This window comes from Megalopta genalis, chromosome 9 (genome assembly GCF_051020955.1).
Source record: "Megalopta genalis isolate 19385.01 chromosome 9, iyMegGena1_principal, whole genome shotgun sequence".
Taxonomy (NCBI): domain Eukaryota; kingdom Metazoa; phylum Arthropoda; class Insecta; order Hymenoptera; family Halictidae; genus Megalopta; species Megalopta genalis.
Genome location: NC_135021.1, coordinates 9,842,052 through 9,864,330, shown reverse-complemented (window position 1 = coordinate 9,864,330; position 22,279 = coordinate 9,842,052). Strand labels below are relative to the sequence as shown.

The 22,279-nt window shown below is 35.8% G+C and overlaps 1 protein-coding gene across 2 annotated transcripts in view; it reads left to right on the top strand.

Annotated features, from left to right (window-relative positions):
* The window catches only part of LOC117225080 (ankyrin repeat and SAM domain-containing protein 1A), a 167,440-nt gene that overhangs the window by 130,509 nt on the left and 14,652 nt on the right, over window positions 1–22,279 (top strand). For both annotated transcript variants that reach the window (XM_033478399.2, XM_033478398.2), the window contains 4 exons: window positions 8,684–9,001; window positions 10,760–10,887; window positions 13,222–13,599; window positions 21,127–21,438. In XM_033478399.2, coding sequence (XP_033334290.1) covers window positions 8,684–9,001; window positions 10,760–10,887; window positions 13,222–13,599; window positions 21,127–21,438 — 1,136 coding nt within the window. The remainder of the gene's footprint in view (window positions 1–8,683; window positions 9,002–10,759; window positions 10,888–13,221; window positions 13,600–21,126; window positions 21,439–22,279) is intronic.

The window sequence follows — 22,279 nt, the reverse complement described above, 5'->3', positions numbered from 1 at the left end:
ATACATACAAAAATTAATTGTCACGCTGATCTATTAAATTTTCCTAATTTTATTTGGATCCACAAAATGTAAGAATATTGAAAAAGTAATCGATTAAACTGTTCAATTTTAATTCGATTAAATACAATACTTTTATGAAATTTTTAAGCTTCTTGGCGTGGCAGTTAACGTGTCAAAGAAGTCAAAGAGGCCTAACTATTGCCGTTAGACCACGGATCTCTGTGCAATATCTCATTTTTATTAATCATTTTCTGAATTTATTAACACATTGTTTATCGGAATCCTATTCATAGGATTTTCAATGATTATACCGTATGTAAAAGAATTTCGATAATTTTCTTTTAAATCAAAATTTCAGAACAAGTTACCACATAATGTTAACCCAAATAGTTTCTTGATTTATGAATGAGATTATTATCACTTTTAAAGACATTTTTTAAGAAACTCGCATCTGTTGATTTTCGTTTTTAAAAGTGCGATTTTGTAAAAAACTACCAGTAATTAAAGTATTAAGAACGGACTTTCTTACATCGACTAAAAAGTTCTTCACGGCGAACATAGAATACTAATACAATTCATTTCCATCAACGTGTACGTTTTCATGTATTTTACAGACACGCATCTACCATAAATGCATAAACATACGCAGTCTACTTATCATTCAAACTTATCCTTCTGTTTATATTTCTGTGTTCAATACTAACAAGCCAGCCAAAATAACTGGTTCCCATTTTTTCTTTTCCTGTTACTGTTTTTGAGAAATTTTTTGATAAACTTCGTTATCTAAGCATATATTATAGTAGAAATCGTACGATGTTTGAGTAGATCCGATCATATCATTGTTATAAAACAATACACGTGTAATGTATATATCATATTTTGTATAATAATGGTGCAATATTTTTTTTAATCATTACACTGCTACGGATCGATAATGGTTTTGCAAGGAGCATGAACGCGATGTTTCAATCGTTGCATTTGTTTGCGGCTTAATTACGTCTTGCTCGTTCACTTTCATCATTATCAAGATTACGAACAAATCATGTAGCTTTGTAACGATTCATCTTGTTTGAATTGCCATCGTGTTCAATTATGAAAATAGACTGTTTTGTCGAAATATCAATTTTCTTGAATGTAAACTCTAGTAACACTATTCTACTTTTCGTACGATATTTTTCCAAACAGTATAATTTTAGATAACATATTTATTAATTGACATTATCGTTGAGCCTTTTGATAATTAACAGCTGATCATACCAAACGCTTGCATTAAAATTTTTTTCGCGATTGTATTTCTCAGACTTTCCTTGTCGTCAATAATTTTCTATAAGGAAAAAGGAAATTATATATATTATAATGCACAAATATCGATAACAGATAAATAATATTTGACTTCGACTCAGCAGAATCGAATGCTACAAGTGCTCTTCGATTCACTCTTAAATTATACATATGTATAATTTATATATAAATCATATGTGTGTATATATATATATATATATATATATATATATATATATATATATATATAAATTATATATAACACAGTTACTCGACTGAACATATTCTCGTTATCTTTTACTTTTAATCTCTTGGTATAGTATCAGAGGTCAGTCATATATGCGATTGCACTAACAATAAATAACCCCTTTTTGGCATTGCTATCTGCTTCAAATCGTTGAAAAACCGTGACTGAGAACATCTAAACGGTTTGTGCTGTCTATGATCAGAGAACTATGCTTTCTAAACTGTGGATCTTTATGCATTTATTACAAAGATGTATGCAGGATGTCCAAATGTATTCACTCTGCATATACAGAAATCGAAACTTTGGAAGAATTTATATTCTTATATTTGTTTTAATATATTCTTTGCAATTTGTTAAAGTTGACAGAAAAGAAAAAATTAAAATTTGTACAATAGCTATGTCTTGTAATTTAATGCAGACATTTTGCATAAAGATCCACAGTCTAGTGATCACAAATTCAATGCAATTGCTATTTGCCTATATCATTATACCATTTGACGAACATGTTTTGAACAAGTTGACGATGTCCAAAAACGTCTCAACTGAATTGTTTCAAAGCTGTTGAGTTTCCATTGTAACAGTGCATGCAAATTGCCATAAATTTGGTATATTACCGATAATAATAATAAAAAATCAAGTTACTATGATTACCTTTTTAAAAATTCTTCATTACCTAAAATCGAAAAGAATTCATTTCTATACCTAATAATTAGACTGTGGATCTGTAGGCAAAATAAAAATTGTCTGCATCTGTCGTAAAAAAAGCAGCAGTCACTTAAAGATTTTTACTTTTCTTTAATAATTTTAACAAGATTTCAATTACTAAAATTTTGTATTTACTTATTTTTGTCAGAAATGAATAAAATCCGCAGTCTGCTAATAAATAAAAATTAAACATATTTGTATCTATAATCGTGCTTATGTTTGCACTGTTGTCAGTAGAAAGCGAAATTGTATCAATCATAGTACAATTTCTCGCTCGTGCAATTAGTTTGCATTTCTTTGTCTTTTCTGTGTGCATGAATCACATTTTGTCTCTTTCTAACGATGAATATCTTTGAAGTTACAGATCCATTATTAATGATGTGCAAGAATTCGAAAATGTCGGGTTGGAACTTGTCGCGAATTTTTATTGGGATTGGTCGAGTTCCCGAATATTTCAAGATTCTCAGGAATATTCGGGATTCTCAAAAGCATCGGGAATTTCAAAAAATAAAATAAATATTTTATACTTAGCTAAATTTTTTTAAAAATTTTGTTTATTTAACTTATTAATTTGTTAATTTATTTATCTATCCTATATAACGCAATACATATGTCGTCCAAGTAGCATATCAAAAAGAAAAAAGAAAAGATGCGATAGAAGAAAAAAATGTGAAAAGGTAGAGAAAATAATAGAGTATAATGCAGCAGTATGAGATCATAAAATTGACAGAAAATAAGATTAGATTAAATAAAAGGGGTAAGAAAGAGATGAGAAATTAAGGACGAAAAAGTATTCTTCAACACAGTCATGGAAAAGAAATTATTATGCAAGGCGTTAAGAACAGCATAATTATTGCTTATATACATATTTAATGCATCAATTTCACTACATTTTTCAAATTTGATAATTTTGTATCAATAAATTGAATAAGTCCATATGATGTTTAAAAACACTGATGCTTTTGAGGATTCTGATATCTTTGAGAATCTCGACAATTTCGAGATTGCCGAATATTTTCAGGAATCTCAACATAATAGAGAATCTCGAAATATTTGGGAACCCAACTCGACATTACCTGACATCATCCCATCGTGTCCCGAATACAGAGTTTTTTTATATTTTCAGGACTTCTGTCTATTGCTTAAATTTTTCAATTCTTATATCGTTCTCTCATTACAATTTAGTATAAATCGTTGATCCATAATCTTTCACCATTCAAGAAATTGACATAATCTCATTTACACGTGAAAATGGAGGTATAAATATTCTCCTGTCTTTCCTTAAATCCTACAATTCCTCACGAACGCAGACTGTACTCGTTCAACTCGTTCTTGGTTCTCCTTTTTACCCTCATTGTTCCAGCTTAATATGTCCCTCGTGCGTTAAATTGGCACTATTGTAAAAAATCAATATGACAAGAGGCAAACAATTTCATTTACTAAATATTTGATTGAAAATAAAAAGAAACATATTTAGACAATGTTCTCTTCACATTTTTCACATAGAGTGCAACAATATGCTGGACAAACTGCTTTTTTACACTTATCGCAGCGTTGCACTACGTGCATTTGCGTTCGACTGCGGCAAAGTGACTACTGCATTCATTCCGCCCTTTACTGTTGCTCATCGTTCAAGTTTTCACTTGTTATCGCTCGCATCCATCCAAAATTTGAGCTTCCTACAGCTTTTAGGAATTTTCTCGACAAAAGAAGCGACGCGTCTTCTCCTGCTCGTGAAACTCATGCGTGTCAAATTGGCACACGCGACCCTTTTCCTAATAAATATTGTCACATCTTTATGTTATATGCTTTTTCGCCGATAATAATGGATACATATACTTCGTGTTAAAAATATAAAACTCATAAAGTCTCGGATCAATTCTTCTGAAAATAGCAGAATAATATACTCTGAAAATTGAAAATAGTGTCAAGTTCAAAAAGGGATCAGGGTTAAAAAAAATTCTATTAAACACATTGGGATTTAGCAGAGAAGTTCGAGTTTAAGGGCAGCGAGTGATTGTTTAACGACATCGGCGTCGAGAGTCGGTCTTGATTATCTTCGGGGAACTAATCTCGTGGAGGCATCGAACAATGTCGAATCTGTAATGAATATTCAACGTATCCGCGGATTCGTTCGTACGTGCCGCATATCCATTATGGATATCCGTCGGTTGATTCCAGATACCCGTCCGGAATTGCTGGCCAGCTTGCCTGCCGAATACGACGTTCGCTAGATCGCGAATTTTAGGAACGTTGGTTTCGTCAACAAGTCGATCGGTACTTTCGTTTGTACATTTCTCGAAAGAATTTTATCGGTTAACAACAAGCGATTATTAAAAATATGGTATTAAAACGTTCGCTAGATCGGGAATTTCAGGAACGTTGGTCTCGTCAACAAGTCGATCGGTATTTTCGTTCGAACATTTCTCAAAGGAATTTTAACGGTTGACAACAACGAGCGATCTATTAAAAATATGTATCCTCTGGTATCACGGAATTATCATTTTTTTAATTATTCGTGTAGATACAAGGAAAATGATGCAAACGGAGAATTCTTCGAAAGCTTCTGATATATGTTAAAACGTATAGTAGAACGTTTTAATATTCGGAATGCATGAGTAATTTGACCGCGAACCTACGAGAAACATTGAAATTATTAATTCGATACCATTAACTTGTATCTTTTGCACATGATTCATTTACGAATATGTTGCTGCAGGAATTTAAATTTTATTTAACTTCAGTTCCATAAAGATTGTTTATGGAAGCAAAAGTTTGCGTAAACACTTCGAATCGACAATAAAATCTGTTCGTGTGTAGAGTACATAATTAATACTCTTCATTAGTCAAACAGAGGAAATAAATTATCAATCGATTGCGGGTCTTTATGCAATATAAAACGGTTCTTCATGCATTGTAGGAGACAGGAGTTCGGTAAAAAGTTGCTTCCTGTTTGAATAATTTTAATAATGATTTTTCTATATTTTATATTCCAACTTCTAATTTTGGCCAAAAATGCATAGAATTTGCAGTCTAATTATCGATATTCGTCTGTCGATATCGATTCGTCTTTGTTCTATAGAACATCTCGGCAGATACTTATGCATTTATGGCAAAATCTTCACGATTTTTAAAATACAAAAAGACGTATAAATGAACATGTTTTAATATTATTTTTCTTCTCGTTTTAGAACATGTAATCTTTTAATTTGTCGAAGGTAACTTTTCTTTAATTCTAATTTTTGTAAAATGACATGACAATGGAAATTTGCATAAAGATTCACAGTTTAGTTCTATAAAAACGAAGTGCATACTACGGTTTTGCACTTCATCTCAATCCTTTTGTAGATTATATTCACTTATTTGTACTCCAAATTAATCCTTTTGTAGGTTATATATACCTTTTTTACACTCCAAATTAATTGTTCCGTTGATTATGTTCATCTTTTTGCAAATAACACGAACACTTTGGAAGTCTGCAAATTCATTTTTTTCGTAACTGCTTCTAATAAAATTTATGTTAAATTTGAAACTTGAATGCCATTTTTTAAATAATTACACTGTCCGACACGATTTTTGGGTTTCTATAGCCACTATGAAATTCTTGTAGAGCTTCACTTCCTGAACAAGAATCCGAAAACCGAATTGCTCCATCACCCTCAGTTTTTTAAATAAACGAACTTTTGTACAAACCCAAAATTTTCGACAAAAATGAGGTATTGCATGAAAAGTATAAACGTTAGAAGGTTCTAATTGGTGTTAAAAGATAGAGGAGAGTTTCCCGAATGTAGTGGCATGCAATTTATTAATTGTTTTTGATCCTAAATAGCAATCAATTAATGTCAAAGTTTAAAAAGGTGTCGACGTGAGCAGTTTCTGCGCAATATTTTTGTATTTTTACGAAAAGTTTTTTGTTCAGCACAAAAACTCTACCCAGGATCGGATTCTGTAGACATTTCTGAAGAAGGAACGGCCCGGTAAAAGTGTCGGAACGATGTACATTTCGAGTGGATCGAGAAAATGTTCGTCGGCAACATGTGCACGACGTTTTGCCGCCATGTCCTTCGCTGCTCGCTTCTCTCTGTCCGGCAGGGCCGAAGCTATGCGTAATCAACACCGATGGAGGGATCCCATGGGGCACCCACTTTTCGTAAATAATATTTGAATTTTTTTTAGTATTTCAATGTTCTGTGAATAATAATCACCAAACTGTGAAGAACCTTTCGCGAAAAAAATCACACCAGAGTATTTGCAGTGGGTAACGAAAGTATATTCGAACACTAGTATAATTTTGACTTCTACCATGTTTTTACACTGTACACGAACACTATTGACACTATAAATTAATTAATAAACAATTTACACTACACACTGACACTATAAATTATGTATTACACGAATATACGAATGGAGTGAGCATGTACTGGTTTATTAATTTGTATATACACGGCGTGCAGAGATATGACTTGCTAACAATTCGAAAGAAGTCAGGAGATTTTCTAATTTAGTCGCGTATTTATACGTCTCCGAAAAAGGCGTTGCCTTTTCCGAAGATTCGTAGGAGGATACTTTTCCATAAATCTCCGCCCTGTTTCACCGGGGAAAAAGGACACATCTTGCAATTTTTCCTTAATGCTAATTTTTTGGGATTTTCCGAGGCCGCGCTAACGCCAAGTAGTCCCGTAGCAGTAAGCGGCTGGCGACGTTTTCATTAACGAAATTTGCCGTACACGTGAAAGTAGTAAAGAAATAAAGTCATTTCCGGCCTTGCAAACATCGGGGAAGATTTTTCTCGCTTGACTCTTAAAATGGTTATTACGGTCAACGACCGTGAGCCGCTACAACCGGCATGTTAGAATGCAAAAGAGAATCATAAATTAAAAGGTACGAAAAACATGGTAGAAGTCAAAATTATACTAGTGTTCGAATACTTTCGTTACCCACTGCAAATACTCTGGTGTGATTTTTTTCGCGGAAGGTTCTTCACAGTTTGGTGATTATTATTCACAGAAATATGTAAAAAAAAAACAGAACATTGAAATACTAAAAAAAATTCAAATATTATTTACGAAAAGTGGGTGCCCCATTGGATCCCTCCATCGGTGTTGATTACGCGTAGCTTCGGCCCTGCCGGACAGAGAGAAGCGAGCAGCGAAGGACATGGCGGCAAAACGTCGTGCACATGTTGCCGACGAACATTTTCTCGATCCACTCGAAATGTACATCGTTCCGACACTTTTACCGGGCCGTTCCTTCTTCAGAAATGTCTACAGAATCCGATCCTGGGTAGAGTTTTCGTGCTGAACAAAAAACTTTTCGTAAAAATACAAAAATATTGCGCAGAAACTGCTCACGTCGACACCTTTTTAAACTTTGACATTAATTTATTGCTATTTAGGATCAAAAACAATTAATAAATTGCATGCCACTACATTCGGGAAACTCTCCTCTATCTTTTAACACCAATTAGAGAACCTTCTAACGTTTATACTTTTCATGCAATACCTCATTTTTGTCGAAAATTTCGTGTTTTTACTAAAGTTCGTTTATTTAAAAAACTGAGGGTGATGGAGCAATTCGGTTTTCGGATTCTTGTTCAGGAAGTGAAGCTCTACAAGAATTTCATAGTGGCTACAGAAACCCAGAAAAAAAGTTTGATTTTGTCGGACAGTGTTATCGTAGATTCATAAAGATTCATTATTTGTAATGAGGAAAGTCCGGATCTTTATACAAAATAAAAACTGTCTTTATTAACTGTAAGATGCAAAACATTTATTTTCTTTCTTAAGAATTTGAAAGAATTGAACATAATACACTATTATCTCTAAATTCTTTAAATATCGTCACTGTGTTGAATTTAAAGTTGCTCAATTTAAAAGTTAAATAGAAGACAGCCAATTTGATCTGTGGAAAAGTTAATTTTATTTGCGAACAAGTGAATTTGACTTGCCAAGGGATGAATAAAAGCGGCAGAAAGAGAAAAGTATTCGAACACTAGTATAATTTTTTTATTTGCAAAAAGGTGAGCATGATCCACGAAAGAATTAATTAGGAGTCCAAAAAGGTGAATATGGTCTACAAAAGGATTAATTTGGTGTACAAAAAGGTGATCATGACCTAAAAAAGGATTAATTTTGAATGCAAAATCTTAATGTTTACTGAAATCAAATTCGGAAACATAAGATTTCCAATAGATTCCAAGAGATTTCCTCTGAGAACTTGAGCCGTTTTTGAACCTCTGAGAACCATTTTGCAGATCCTACAGTGTAAAAGTTCCTTTTTAATCCTGACCAAATTCACTCCGTGTTCCACTTCTCGGAACCGCGGCACAGAAACTGTTAATCGAGCGAGATCAACGATCGAGCGGGAGAAACGTTAATTGACATGTCAACAGAACACTTTTCCTTTTTACTGGGTCAGCGTGTAACGTGCGTGTTGTAACTTCGACAGGTTTGTTGAAAGGATCCGTGACAGCTGAGCGGCCTCGGACGTTGCGACGGCTGAGGAACGTTTACGGGCCATCCGCATGCGGAATGGGAGCCGGCGGCGAGGGCGGAGGCGGGGATCGTATCGAGGACGGAGAGGTCCCGTTCCGATTGTCCGATCGTGACCGCGAAAGGGACGAGAAATCCCTTAGCATAATGAGCCCGTTCGACGAGCAGGAGGAATGGGCGAAGATCTCGGAGATCATGGCGTCCTTCGGGACCGGCCTCGTCAGGGAGTCGGTCTTCGTCACTGAACTCGAGAAGGAGTTCCAGACGAGGCTAGGTATACTAAATCTTTTTCATCTCAAGCTTGAGTTTATTCCGACGTTTGACCGCTCGTGGAGTTATGTTATCCATTTGGGTGTCCTAATTAAGGGTAGGATCGAGTTCGACAGAATGAGTGATGATAATATACTGACATCTTTTAACCGTGCAGTGGTAATTAAAATGAAAAAAGTATAATAGAAGTATATTGTTTGTGTCACCTTTGAGACTTATTTTTAATGCCACTCAGATCATACTATTTTTTCTCACATCATATTTATATTATACATCATATGAGCTGTTGAAACCAGAAATTGTGCAAGTCGAAAATGTTAATTTGTGGCTAAATGAAGGATGAATTAAAAGTTCTGTAAAATGCAATAACATATCAAGATTGTTATAACTCTTTTATGTTTATATTAATAATATGTTAATAATATTAAATCAACCTAGCAAAAAATTGACTCATCATTTTTACTTTATTATTAAAATTTCTCAAATCAAATAAGACAATTTTTGTTTCTTGCATGTCTTCATTTACTTTCATTCTCAGACTTTTGTAATAGGACCATCAAATTTTGTTTAGATTTAGAAAAATGAATAACATGCATTATTTTTCATTCAATCAATTCAATCAATTAGTAGATTATCAATAAAATCTTTATTTCGAGTTTGACACATTATTATAGTACAAAGAATGAAAACATGAGAAGTAAATTAGTTTTGCATTTTCGTTTACTTTTATTCAATTTTCATGTGAAGCTGCATTACTAAAGGTTTGAATGTACTCAATCAGGATTACAGTATAATTGGAAATTTATTTTTCCCAAAGTACTTACAAATAAACCTGTATGAAAATATTGCTTTCGTTTCATAATGTAAATTATGAAATCATCTCATTAAACTATCAAATTAAATTCGAACATGCTTAAAACGCACTTGATCCTATCTCTTGTAGAACAATTGTTTATTAACCCATGTATGCCGAATGGAGGATTATTTTGACCCGTGAGCGATACGACTTCTTTACAACATACTTAGAACATAAATTATTTAGTGAAATGGTGATGGGGTAAGACGAGTTTTTTTTTCTAAATGATATAACGGCTCAGACGCCAATCAGTGTAAGTCCATTAACCTTAAAATTCAGATATATAAGAATTTTTCAAATTAGCTGTACAAATTAATAATGCCACTAATAATGCGAAACGTAATTTTTATTAGAAGATGAAGTTAACCTAAAGAAAAATGTCAATGTTTTTTTTAGCAAACACAATTTCCTCTTAAAATTTTTTTTTAAGTTACTTCACGGTGAATATAGGTGCTGTTATCTATTGTTTGTTTATGAAGAAATCGACTATATTGATGTATCGACCGAAGGATCCTATGATAAAAATTTGTTTGCGTAACTTATCTTCAAAGAAAAGTGGACTTATACTGATTGGCTCCTGAACCGTTCATACACCTTTCCGATACTAGTTTGCAACGAAAACTTTATTATGGGTCAAAATGACCCTGCATTCGTCTCCCACGACCATCGAAAACCGTTCGGGTTTAGAGGGTCAAGTATGTCGTAACATCGCGAAAGCATTCATACAAATCTTTCACCTGACCTCAACTAGACACCAGTCCTTTAACGGCTCTTACAATTATTTGACGTCAGCGAAGCCCAAGTCGGTTCGTTGAAACGAGCAAACAAGGGAGGGGAACGCGGGGTGTGAGAATTGAAGGTGTCTTTCATGAATTAACTTCACGGTTCTGTCTGATTTGTACGCAGGTCTGAGTTCAGACACCAGCAGCAGCCCCATTGTCTCGACTTCCCTCGGTCAGTGGTTGTCAACGTTGGGTTTGGCGGATTACGAGACTCTTCTAACCAATTACGGTTTCGACGATCTCGAGTTCATCGTGAGTACCTCAACTACAAATTTCTTCCCCACTTTAACCCGTTTGTGACTATGGACGCGATTACAATGTCGTGCCATTCTGTAGACAAGATATGAATTTTGATGCGACCGTATGGAAGAAATGCTATCCAACGAAACGATGCGTAGTTTGTAAAAAGAATGATCGACGGAAAGAACGAAGATTTCTGTGCCGATGTTGGAGTGTTGCCTTATGCATTACACGATTGTATGTAAATTTTTGTGTTCCATAAATTGTTTTAGATCGTTTCATGCGAAATAAGAATACAGTAGAACCTCGGTTATATTATGCGAACTGATCGGAAGAAAACGAACGATCGGATAATAGGACAATTATTTAGATATAATGCTTTATCTAATCTATCTATATAGTGTTTATTTTATAGTGCTTTATCTATCTATATGGTGCTTACTTAGATACAATGTTTACATAATAAGTAACATAATATATTATATAATAATATATAATATAATATATCACGAATAATATAATAATACAAGATAATGTGTTAATATGCGAAGTTCGCATAATCGAGGTTCGTGTAATCGAGGTTCTACTGTACAAAAAATTTATTTGCGACATCATATTGCATATTTCTTTCTCGAAATTATGATATAGCTGGAGCTTTTTTTTAAAATAGAAACACAGGATATTTTACTCCTTTTATTTTGCATGAATTTCAAGTTAACTTTGCTAGAATTTAAAATAAAAGAAAAACAAAATAAGGAACGTTAAACTTTGGTTTAAAATTTTAAAGTGACGTTAAGTGAAAATAGCGATTTCTCCATATATGTTTGTGTGATCTGTAAAGTCTGCTAATAAATGCAGAATACATTCGTCATGACTGAAATAACAAAAGATAGTTAATACTGATATGTCATTTCAGGCTAGCATCGAACATCTAATAAATTCAGACTACAGATTTTGTACATTTATTACAAATTAAAACATTAGTAGAATTTGCTCGCATGTGCTCGCATCCTCCGTAATTTAGTAAAATTATTAATAAGGGAGATACATTTTTATTTAACTTTTTTTTCGTACAATTGATTCAGAAAATGTTAATTTTACATAAAATTATTAATAATTTCACATAGCCTGCTGACAAAACCTGTGGGGCGTCTTACCCATAGAATGGCACTAACAACATTTCAGTCTCGAAATCCAGTGGTTCACAAAAGTATAAATTCCACCAAATTACTTGAATTTTTTTAGAGGGATTAGTTTACTGTTTAACTGTTTTAGTGTTTAGTTTTAGATCGAAAATATAAAAAACATGAGATTTTTTATTTTTTTGCCATTCTACCCAATTGCAGTTATCTGTAAAAATTTATTTTACACATTATCTAGTATACTAATCCCTCTGTTATTTAAAAAAATTTAAATTATTTGGTCTACTTTCAGAAAAGCTATTCCGTTTGAAGAAGGTTACTTTTCTTAATCACTGTAAGGTGGATGTTCTAGTTTTAGATCATTTAAGTATTAACTAGTCAGACAAGGAGGTGCAAACAATCTTTTAAGACTTGTATTATCATTGTATTAATCGTATATCGATTAATTAAAAAAATTAAAGAACGGTATGTAAGAAAATATAGTTACTTATAAATAATTATAGTTAGTTATAAGTAACCATGTACGTATTTTTCCTCACCATTTGTACCAAATTGTGTTCATGCGAAAAATAATGACTAAGAACATTGAAATAAATAGTGCATACATTAAAGTTTCTTTATTATAACTTTGGTATATTTTTTCATAATATTGTTTTTCTTTTTTTTGACAGAAATACAAAAAAAAAATATATAAAATCTTCAGATTATATTAAGACACGAATGTTCGATCACAAATAGAATCAAATAAGAACTTTACTTGCATCAATTTATGCTCACCTACATACCTTCGAAGAATAAAAAGAAAAGGTGACGTGTCTTACGCAAATGACACGTTTTCACAACACTATAAGTTCAATACTAGATACTTTTCGCTTCCTTTCTCACGATTTCTTCTTAATATTTCAAGCCGGTCGACGTGTTCGCAATTCCAAATCAGGGATTGGTTGCTTCTAAATTTTTTTATATCTTATCTTATTTCGACTCTAGTTCGAACGCATGCGAAAATTGCGTACGAATGTATAAATTATTTAAAAACATTTTTTTTACGATTGCTGTATAAACCTTACATTTATAATAATTCGTTAAATGGAAACTGGTTATAAATTGGTGCATTGTCGAAAATTGGGACATCCACATTATGTCAGTCATAGTAGCAAAAGATTTAAGACAAGGTTCGATCAAAACTTTGCTTTGGTGTCTACAGAACGGAGTCCTGGACGAGTCGGATCTGAAGGACATGGGGATCAGCAGCGATCAGGAACGAGCTGTGATTATGGACGCCGCTGCTCAATTAAGCAAACGAGTGGAAAAACGAACCGGTAACAGCTGTCAATCGGTGGATGAGTGGCTGAAGAGCATCCACCTGGAGAATTACGCGGAGACTTTCCGAAAACACTTGTATACCGACATGGACCGCGTGAGGTGCGTGTGGGAGGTCGAACTCGCGGCCGTGTTGGAAATCCAGAAGCCGGCGCACAGGAAGAGAATTCTCGCGTCGGTCAGCGGCTCGAATACTCGTGCACAGAATCGCAATTGCACCGGTCCTAATTTGGAGGACCTCAATAAGGATCTCAAAACCTTGGTGAGTGAAATCGTTTGTGTCTGGCGAATGCTAATCAATTTCAGATGGAATTTCATCGGGGTAGGATTGTGCGAAAGAAAGACAAATATGATTACAACATTGCAAAATTGAAAAACATTGTTAAAAATTTTCTCCTTCTGCTACAATACATTTTCGAAGAGTTTATTTGCATATTTGCATTTTCGGTTATTGTGATTTCGTTCGTTTCGTTTTGTAAAGTTAGTTGGAACTAATTCGTCGACTTGAATCACCTTCTGAATAATAATAATTTTAATCCCTTTTGTTACCGCCCTCTTTAACTTCTTTTTTTCGGCAGTCATAAGAATGACGGGATTCTGCGTTCCTCCCTTGTGCAATTCAACAATTATAACCTCCTCTTTATCGTTCTTCATGTCTAAGCTAAAAAAAGATAGAAAAAGTACATCAACGGTACTAATAGATGTAAAAAAGAACAGAAAAAATTCGAAAAATAAAATAAATTTGACACTGAACGTTTTAAAAACGAAAGGAGCTTTTCTCATAAAGGGACAAAATTTTCGATGCATCCTGTATACCGTTACATATTAACAAATATAGAGCATGCTATTTTTCTCTTCGGGAGCGCGAGTCATTGAAAGCGAACAATCGAAAATGTTGCAATCCTGCTGCACCCCGTTGACAGACGGGGGGGATCCATTCGGGTGTTGCCTGTTGGAAGGCACATCGACTGGAAGAGGCTAATGACGTTCGTCACGCGATATCACGGTCCCGTCGCGGTGACACTCTTCCCGCGTCGATTCTCTCACCTGCGAGCGTCGAGGGCGCGCGTCACATCGCGAAGATCGCGTATTAACGGTGGTAACGAAAACACAGAAACAGCGTGTCGGCAAAGGAGGTGGAAGAGTAGGAAGAGTAAGAGGAGGCGTAGTAGGTGTAGGAAGAGTGGGAGGAGAAGGAGGAGGAGGAGGAGCAGAAGCAAGAGGAGGATGAAGAGTAGAAAGAGTATAAGGGCGAGGGGATGTCGGAGGAGGAGCGTTGCAACAATCCCGTTAAGAATTACCGTGAACGGTTCACCGGGGTGTCTGACAAGGGTCGTACACTTGGGCGAAAGAGGGCGAAACGAGGCTCGAGGGTGGCTGTGACACGGCAAGCTCGATCGCTTCTGACGGCTTTTCAGCCGATCGCGTCATAATGTAAATATCGTGGCTAATTGGAGAGCCGTTATTGTAACGCCTGTGCTCGCCCCGCGTGCTTCGACTCACCTGTTCGCGGAGCGCGTACACCGTGCACCGATATGTGTGTACAGAAAACAGGGGCGGCGGCGCAGGTGAAGGGCGGGAACAGGCACAGGGGTGCAGAGGGAGACGGGACGGTAGGCGACACTCGAGAAAGCTTTCAGCCTGATCGCTCGAGCGGACGTTAATGGTTTTTGTTCGGGCGCCTCGAGCGCGATACGCGGATCCGTTAACGAGCCACTCCGTTACCTCGTCCCGCTCGTCTTTTCGGCGCTGCTCCCTTAATTAGCTAATTAAATTCGATTAATCGCCGCCCGGTCGACGCGCACACGCCCAAATTGCTCTTTTTGTTCCTCCGTTTCTCTGGTCCTTACGTCTATTCTTTCGCCGGTAATCGAATTTCACGACTCGCGGTCCGAGAGGACGCGCGACGCGCCACCCCCATCCCCGTTCACCGAGCGATCTTCAAATCTCGTGTCTGTCAAGCTTTCTGTCTACTTTCACCTGTCCCTATCCGTGCATCCTGCTCGTCTCTCACGAGGGAAGCGTCGGACATGGATCACGCACCGATTTGAACGAAATTTGTCAGAGCGATACTTTTATATGTTCAACGAACGTGTACTTATCTTAGTACTAATCTTAGCCGCAGATATCGTTATGAGAAAACAGTTATGAGAAAATTACGTGCAAAGTTTATAAGAACCGTGTAGTCCGGTATCCTGGAATAGTAAGCGGGTCCCAGCCAATAGGAATTGTAGCTTATTAACAAACGTTGCTGACTATGAATTTTTTGATCGGAGTTTAACCCCGTCATAAGAATATTTTTTTTCACAGAAACAATTATAGTCCACTACAATTTGATTATGTTAAACTGTTTATTCGCTTACAATTTAAAGCAGTATAATAGACATTTATTTAGTGACTTATAATTTAAAACGGTATAATGAACATTTATTTCGTCAATAATATGGTAAGTTTTATAGAATCAGCATCAGCATTCGTTAAAACAAGTCATACATACGCGTAAAAACATCCTGAAACATTGGCTACTGCGAATATAAAGCAAATTAACGTTCACCTCTCTGCAAACTCAAATGGCTAAATAGTTTTGGTCAAATCCAGTAATTTCTCCCAGAAACGTTAGCAGGTCGATAGCGTAACCGGCAGATCTGAGAATACTAAGTCGCGATTCTTCGAGTCTCGCGGCTCGTTTTTACGGAAACTCGGGGCAGTCGGAAAAAAAAGACAGCGGCCAGTATGCTGGTGTACAGTATAAATACATACTAATTATACAAGAATACATACTAAAACGATGACTTAACCTTTTTATTTCTAATTTTTCGCTACGATTCAAAGGCAATTCGGAGGTCACATGCCACGTTACGACCGTTACGTACCTAGCAAAGTAATTTCTCCCTAATTCGCGCACAATAAATTGACAATTCGGTAAGAGGAAATACAATTATTCGAGCTTTCCGTTTCGTTTTTATAGTTGTAGACAATCGGTATCTATAAGAACGAGCTGCAAGGCTCGAATAATCGTATCTCCTCTTCCCAAATTGTCCATTTTTGAGTGCAATCTGAGCGCGAATTAGGGAGAAATTACTGTATCTACCACGTACCTTTTAGCTCCGCAGTTTTTCTTATTTGATACACACCCAGACAGATCATTTTGTATTGTTTTCCGGGAATTCGGAAGAACTCTGTCGACCCTTAGCAACGACGTAGCAATACAAATTCACAGCAACTCGAAATTTGGCATTTCCGAGAGAAACTACTCTACTTGTTTCCACGCATCGTTTTCTTTGTCCACTGTATATTTCAAAGAAACAAGCTAAAGTATTAATCATGTGCCGTGTATTTATTCAATATATGTCCAATTTAAAGTTGCCAAGACATATATTTATGTAGTAACAGTTGAGGTGCAAAAAATCTCGTTTTTTTAAATTAATTCGTTACTATTGCTTTTTTGGTCAAATCTTTATTGCCAGAGATTAAATCGGTGTGAACCATGCCTGATGCTTCTTATGTCAATCTCCTCTCTTTCTTTTTCTCTATTTATCCATCTATCTTGATCTCCTGTTTCTGGTTTTTCGGTGTCCCCATGTTTTTCACAAATTATATAGCCAAGCCAGATGTAACAAATGATTCGCGGCGTGTAATCCGAATTCGAGGGACACGCTCGCGTGCCTCGGATCCGATTCGATCGTAACTCTCGAACCGCCGCGCATTTCGCTCGGCTAGATCGTGAAAAGTTTTCCCTCTTTTTCGGGGCCGCAGCGCAGGGCGGGGTTGGATATTCGAAACACGACTTTTACGCGTGTAATTGTACGTTCTGTGACGCGAGCCGGATTTTCAAGCGTGGCCTTGCATCGCCTTGCAAAAAATTTTGCGCTGACGGGCTCGTTCTCGTTTTTTCTTCTTTTTTCCTCTCTCTTCTCTCTCTCTCACTCTCTTTTTTTTACCCTTTTCCCGGTTTTGTTTTTTTTTCGTTCAGCAACGTATCGGGACCGGTGAAACGGGTACAACGTTGCGTCACACGGTTCAGCGATCAGGGAGAATATAAAAAAATGTTTCCTTCTGTTGTTCGGATGTTTGCGAGACCATGGGGATGGTTTTGCGTTCGGTAACATCGGCCCGTGACTTTTTTCGTATGCGGTGAAGTCGATTTCGTTGGTTACTAGAGACGAGTCTGTTTTTTGTCTGTGATCGATGCTAATACTGAGCGACCTTCCTAACCGAAACTCTTCAAGTGATACCCAAGTGATACCCATTCAAGTGATATTGCGTTCAGAGTTTACTTTATTTTTGAGATATTTTTTACTTTTTTTTTTTTAGATCTTGTGAATTTAGTTACCTTTAAATGTTTGTTGGAAGCGATTGGAGTCATGGTTTTCGAGATATTTAGGGTGGACCATTTATTACTTTCTTTTTAAAATTGCTATAAAAAAACGTTCCATATTTCTCAAAATTTCCTGCTTTATTAGAGAGAATAAACTTACTGGTTAATAATGATAAATAATTTCAACGGTGCAACGTGCCACAAAATTGGATCAACAGGATAGGCAACTGAAATTATTTTTCATAATTAATCGGTAAGTTAAGTCTTTTTAATACAGCAAACAGCTTGGGTAAGTTTTTGTCTTTTTGTCCTTTCTTTTGTTCTTTGCACTCAAAGCCATTTCAACTGTGAATCTAAACTAATTTTTTTGACTTTATTGTATTTCTGTTTTATGTGACAATGTGCATTTTACGCGTACGAAATTCAACCTTGTGACTCTTACAACAGTTATACTTTTAATAATTCTTGAAATCTAAACTTCAATTGTATAAAAATTATCTTGAAACGTGATATAACAATTGTGTGTGTGTAGTGGCTCCTCGGGACTACCACGTGAACATTATAATTCTGAATTACGATCGTAACGTAACGTAAAGTCTCCGTCTGTAGTTCAAAATTATAATGATCACCCGGTAGACGCGTCACGTCGCTATGCAGGACTCTCTGCGCATGCGTCATCATCCCACTCCTCGCGTAGCCAGTTTTCCTGTAAACACTGGGCATGCCACGGAACGACGCGACATGCCAGGCTCGGTTCGCTTTATAGAGTACAGTAATTTTTTCCAAAAATATTCGGAGGTCGGAATTGAAAATACTAAGTCGCGATTCTTCGAGCCTCGCGGCTCGTTTTTATAGAAACTCGGGGCAGTCGACAAAAAAGGCAGCGACCAGTATGCCGGTAAATATTAATATGAATATATACAATAGTAACACTAGAATAAAAACGATGATTTCACTTTTTTTATTTCTAATTTTTTGCCACGATTCAAAGGCAATTCGAAGGCAATTAGGTGGCCACATGCCACAATTCGAAGGCAGTTCGGAAACCCAAACTGACCATTTTGTGCTGTCTTCCGGGAATTCGCGTCGCGTGCCGTATTACACGCAGTAAATTACATAGGCGTAGGACTGGAAGAGGGAAATTCACAGCAACCTGAAATTAGGCATTTCCGGGAGAAATTATCGTACTTGCACAATCCTACGATAGAGTTGGTTCTATTAACTTAAATCATCAATATTTCCAATGGCGTAGACTTCCTAATCGAATCCAAGGTGAACATCTTCACTATTAAAATTCAAAGAGGAACAGTGTCAAATATAAAGAAATAATTAAGTAATGCTTTCATTTTCAAACGATAGACATCTCTTTAACTTTGGTTTTTACATACGATAATAAAGTTTTACTTTGCATAAATATGTGCAGTTTACTATGTTACTGATCTACTATTACATTTTCTCATCAATGTTTGAAATATTGTTCATAGAATTAAAAGAAAAACAAACTAAGTGAGCAAATGATGGCACAGTTATTGGTTTATTTATTTTACTGGTCAGACATCTGAAAGTTCCAAATCGATCGCTGATCACAACCTGTTGATACGACACTGTATAAATATTCGAGTTTATTTCGCTCGATAAAGATAATCATACATTGATCGATTCACAGAATAAATATTAGTGTTCGTTCATTTAAAGTTTTTGTTCATTCATTGATTGTTCCACGCATCGTTTACAAAATTTTATATTACACTTTTTAAAAAAAGCTGTAACTATAAAAAAATGTTAGATCTTTGTTCAGACATGTATGAACTAAAAAGTAAAACAGTTCGCTTACAATATTATTATTCAGAGGATAGAATTACGATTTTTGGATGATCATTTGAAAAAAAAGAACACTTTTTTTTTCATAAATGTATTAAATGCCATTCAAATGGATAGGCACATCTTTTTATATATGTATATTTACCAAATATTCCTTTGGGACAAATAGTAATGATTCTAGGATATTAACCCTTTTATTATTTACAAAGATAATAGTGTACACCTGAACGAAAAATGCCAAAACATTTCCGAAAGAAATTCGGAAAATTCTTTAAAACTTGATAATTAGAAAAATTTAAAAAGGAACATAAATGAAGAAATGAAACTGTCGTTTGTTAATAATATTAAGATAACAACATTTTCTCAAGTCCTGCTAATACGGATATATCGTTGCTCGACGCTACAAGGGTTAAATAGTGTGTTAAAAGTGTTAAAAGTGTCAGCGATACATAGACCATATATATTGCTAAACACGCATGCATTTAATGTGTATAGTACGTGTATAGAAAATCTCAAAGTCCAGTGAAACAAAGATAACTGTCCATTCTGACGTGACTCAGAGTAAAAAATGATTATTCAAAATAGGACTTTCAGTTCAATAGGCATCAGACTTCAAGTTATTGGTTTTAAATAATGTGTGTTCTTCGGTGTTATTTTTAATGAATACAATTGGTGTACCTCGGTGTAATTTTTAATTAATACAATTAATTAAAGTAATGAGTTTAGCAACATTATTGTCACATCCGATTGTATTAAATAAGAGAGAATTTACAGAAAAATGACAATAGGATAGGAAGCAGACTGACAAAAACTATTTTATCTTCTAATCAGTAATTATAAATAAACAGCTTTTCTCCAGGCACCTATGCGTTGCTGTTATTATTTCTTTAGATTAAAATAAATCATAACAAAATAATTATGGAATGAATGTTATTAACATCTCCATTAAACTTTAAATACATTCTGTGAAACATTCTCGCAAAATGCATATTTCATATTTAATTAATTGAGCTTGTTTTCCGAAAATTAAACATTTTTGCGTATTCATTAATGTAAAACATCAAAAAAGTTTAACACGTTTGGAACATCCGTGCATCACACTTTCGAAATTGTGGATTGTATATCATAATAGCATACATAAGTATACAGCATGTCTAAAAACTGTCTCGCAATTCGGAAATGGGGGGATTCCTCAGATCATTTGAAGTAACTTTTTCCTTAGGGAAAATGCAATCCGCGGCTTTGTTTACGAGCTATTAACAAAAAACATTGACCAATAGGAGGTGAGCTCGGCTGGCGCGTGGCAGCCCAGTCAACGAGCGCATAAAGCTTAGTTCCGCTCATAGCCTCGGCAGTCTTGCGCAAGCCAAGCTCGTCTCTCATTGATCACTGTTTTTCCTTAATAACTCGTAAACAAAAGCAGTGGCTTGCATTTTCGCTAAGGAAAAAGTTACTTCAAATGACCCGAGGATCCCCCCCCCCCTATTTCCGGATTACGAGACATTTTTGAGACACCCTGTACATGGTCTAAGGTACGATATATTACGAGACAAATATGTCGTCGAACATAAACACCGGAGAAAAAAGTTTCGTGGAGTGGCGGTAAAGAAGGATTGCTGGTAACGCGCCCGCATATCCTCGTTTCCGCAGAAGACGAACATACAACAGCTGAAGGAGGAGATACGAGAAAAACTGCCGGAAACAACGGCGGAGGGTAATGGCAGCACGTCGATAACCGGAACGAATTCGACTACCACGGGCACATTAAGGCACCGCAAAAATAGACCGGCCCCGCAGCCACCCCAGCGACCCAGTTCGCATAATGGGGCGATCTCGGCACCGGAACAACTCGAGATCAGGGCACCGTCGGAGCTGCTTTTCGGCGTCCCGTCCACCCTGAAGACGCAATGGAGGCACCAGCCAAAAGCTCTAGTCGCCGGCTGCGTCACGTACGTCGCCAACGTAAGTCTAATTGCTTTCTTACTCCCTCTCTTCTCCTATTTCTTGGCTCGTTACCGCTCGCATACTGTCGCGAGATCACACACAGTCGAATCTTCCTGATACTTTGGTCATTGACGGGAATATTTGGCTGTTTGCACCGCTCCACGGTTTCCCGGATCGCATTACATACAGCCGTGGACAGTCGGTGTAAAGAGTATTTGTACACCTTTTAAGGATGGTCACCATTTCAATAGTTAAAACAAGTCGATATTTTTTATTTTCTTAATATTTTAGGTGCGTAGAATTTTATGTTTTTCTCGAAACTATATTTTTCAACCTGGCTGTCACATGATGCTCAGAAGTATACATCCGATTTAATTCAAATTTGTTGAAGATATTCTGCATGGACTATTTCACGGTGTAGCGTCAATGATTTAATTCTTGATAAACACTTAAGCTTGATTTTTGTGGGATAAAAACGGGGAAAGCTGGTTTTTATTTTTAAACTGCAGCCATTCAGAGATCTCAATATTTGCAAACTGTGACGGCCAGCAATCAATGTGATACCCTACGAGAAGGGAATTCGGAAACAACGAATAACTCCGCAATTTGTTCGATTTTTAAACATTTTTAAAACGATTTAAAAAAAAAATTGAGAAACAAAGCTAAAACTTACCAAACTTTACCTATCTCTTAACGCCTCAGGTGGAGTTCTTCCTTAAAACGGGCTAACTTTTTTATAATTGTGCCAAGCGATCTAAATTTTCTTGGATGTTAGAGAATTTTTAATATTTTGTATTCGAAGTGATGTTTTCTCAACTTATTTAGACCATGTGTGTACAAATTTTTACAAATATAACAA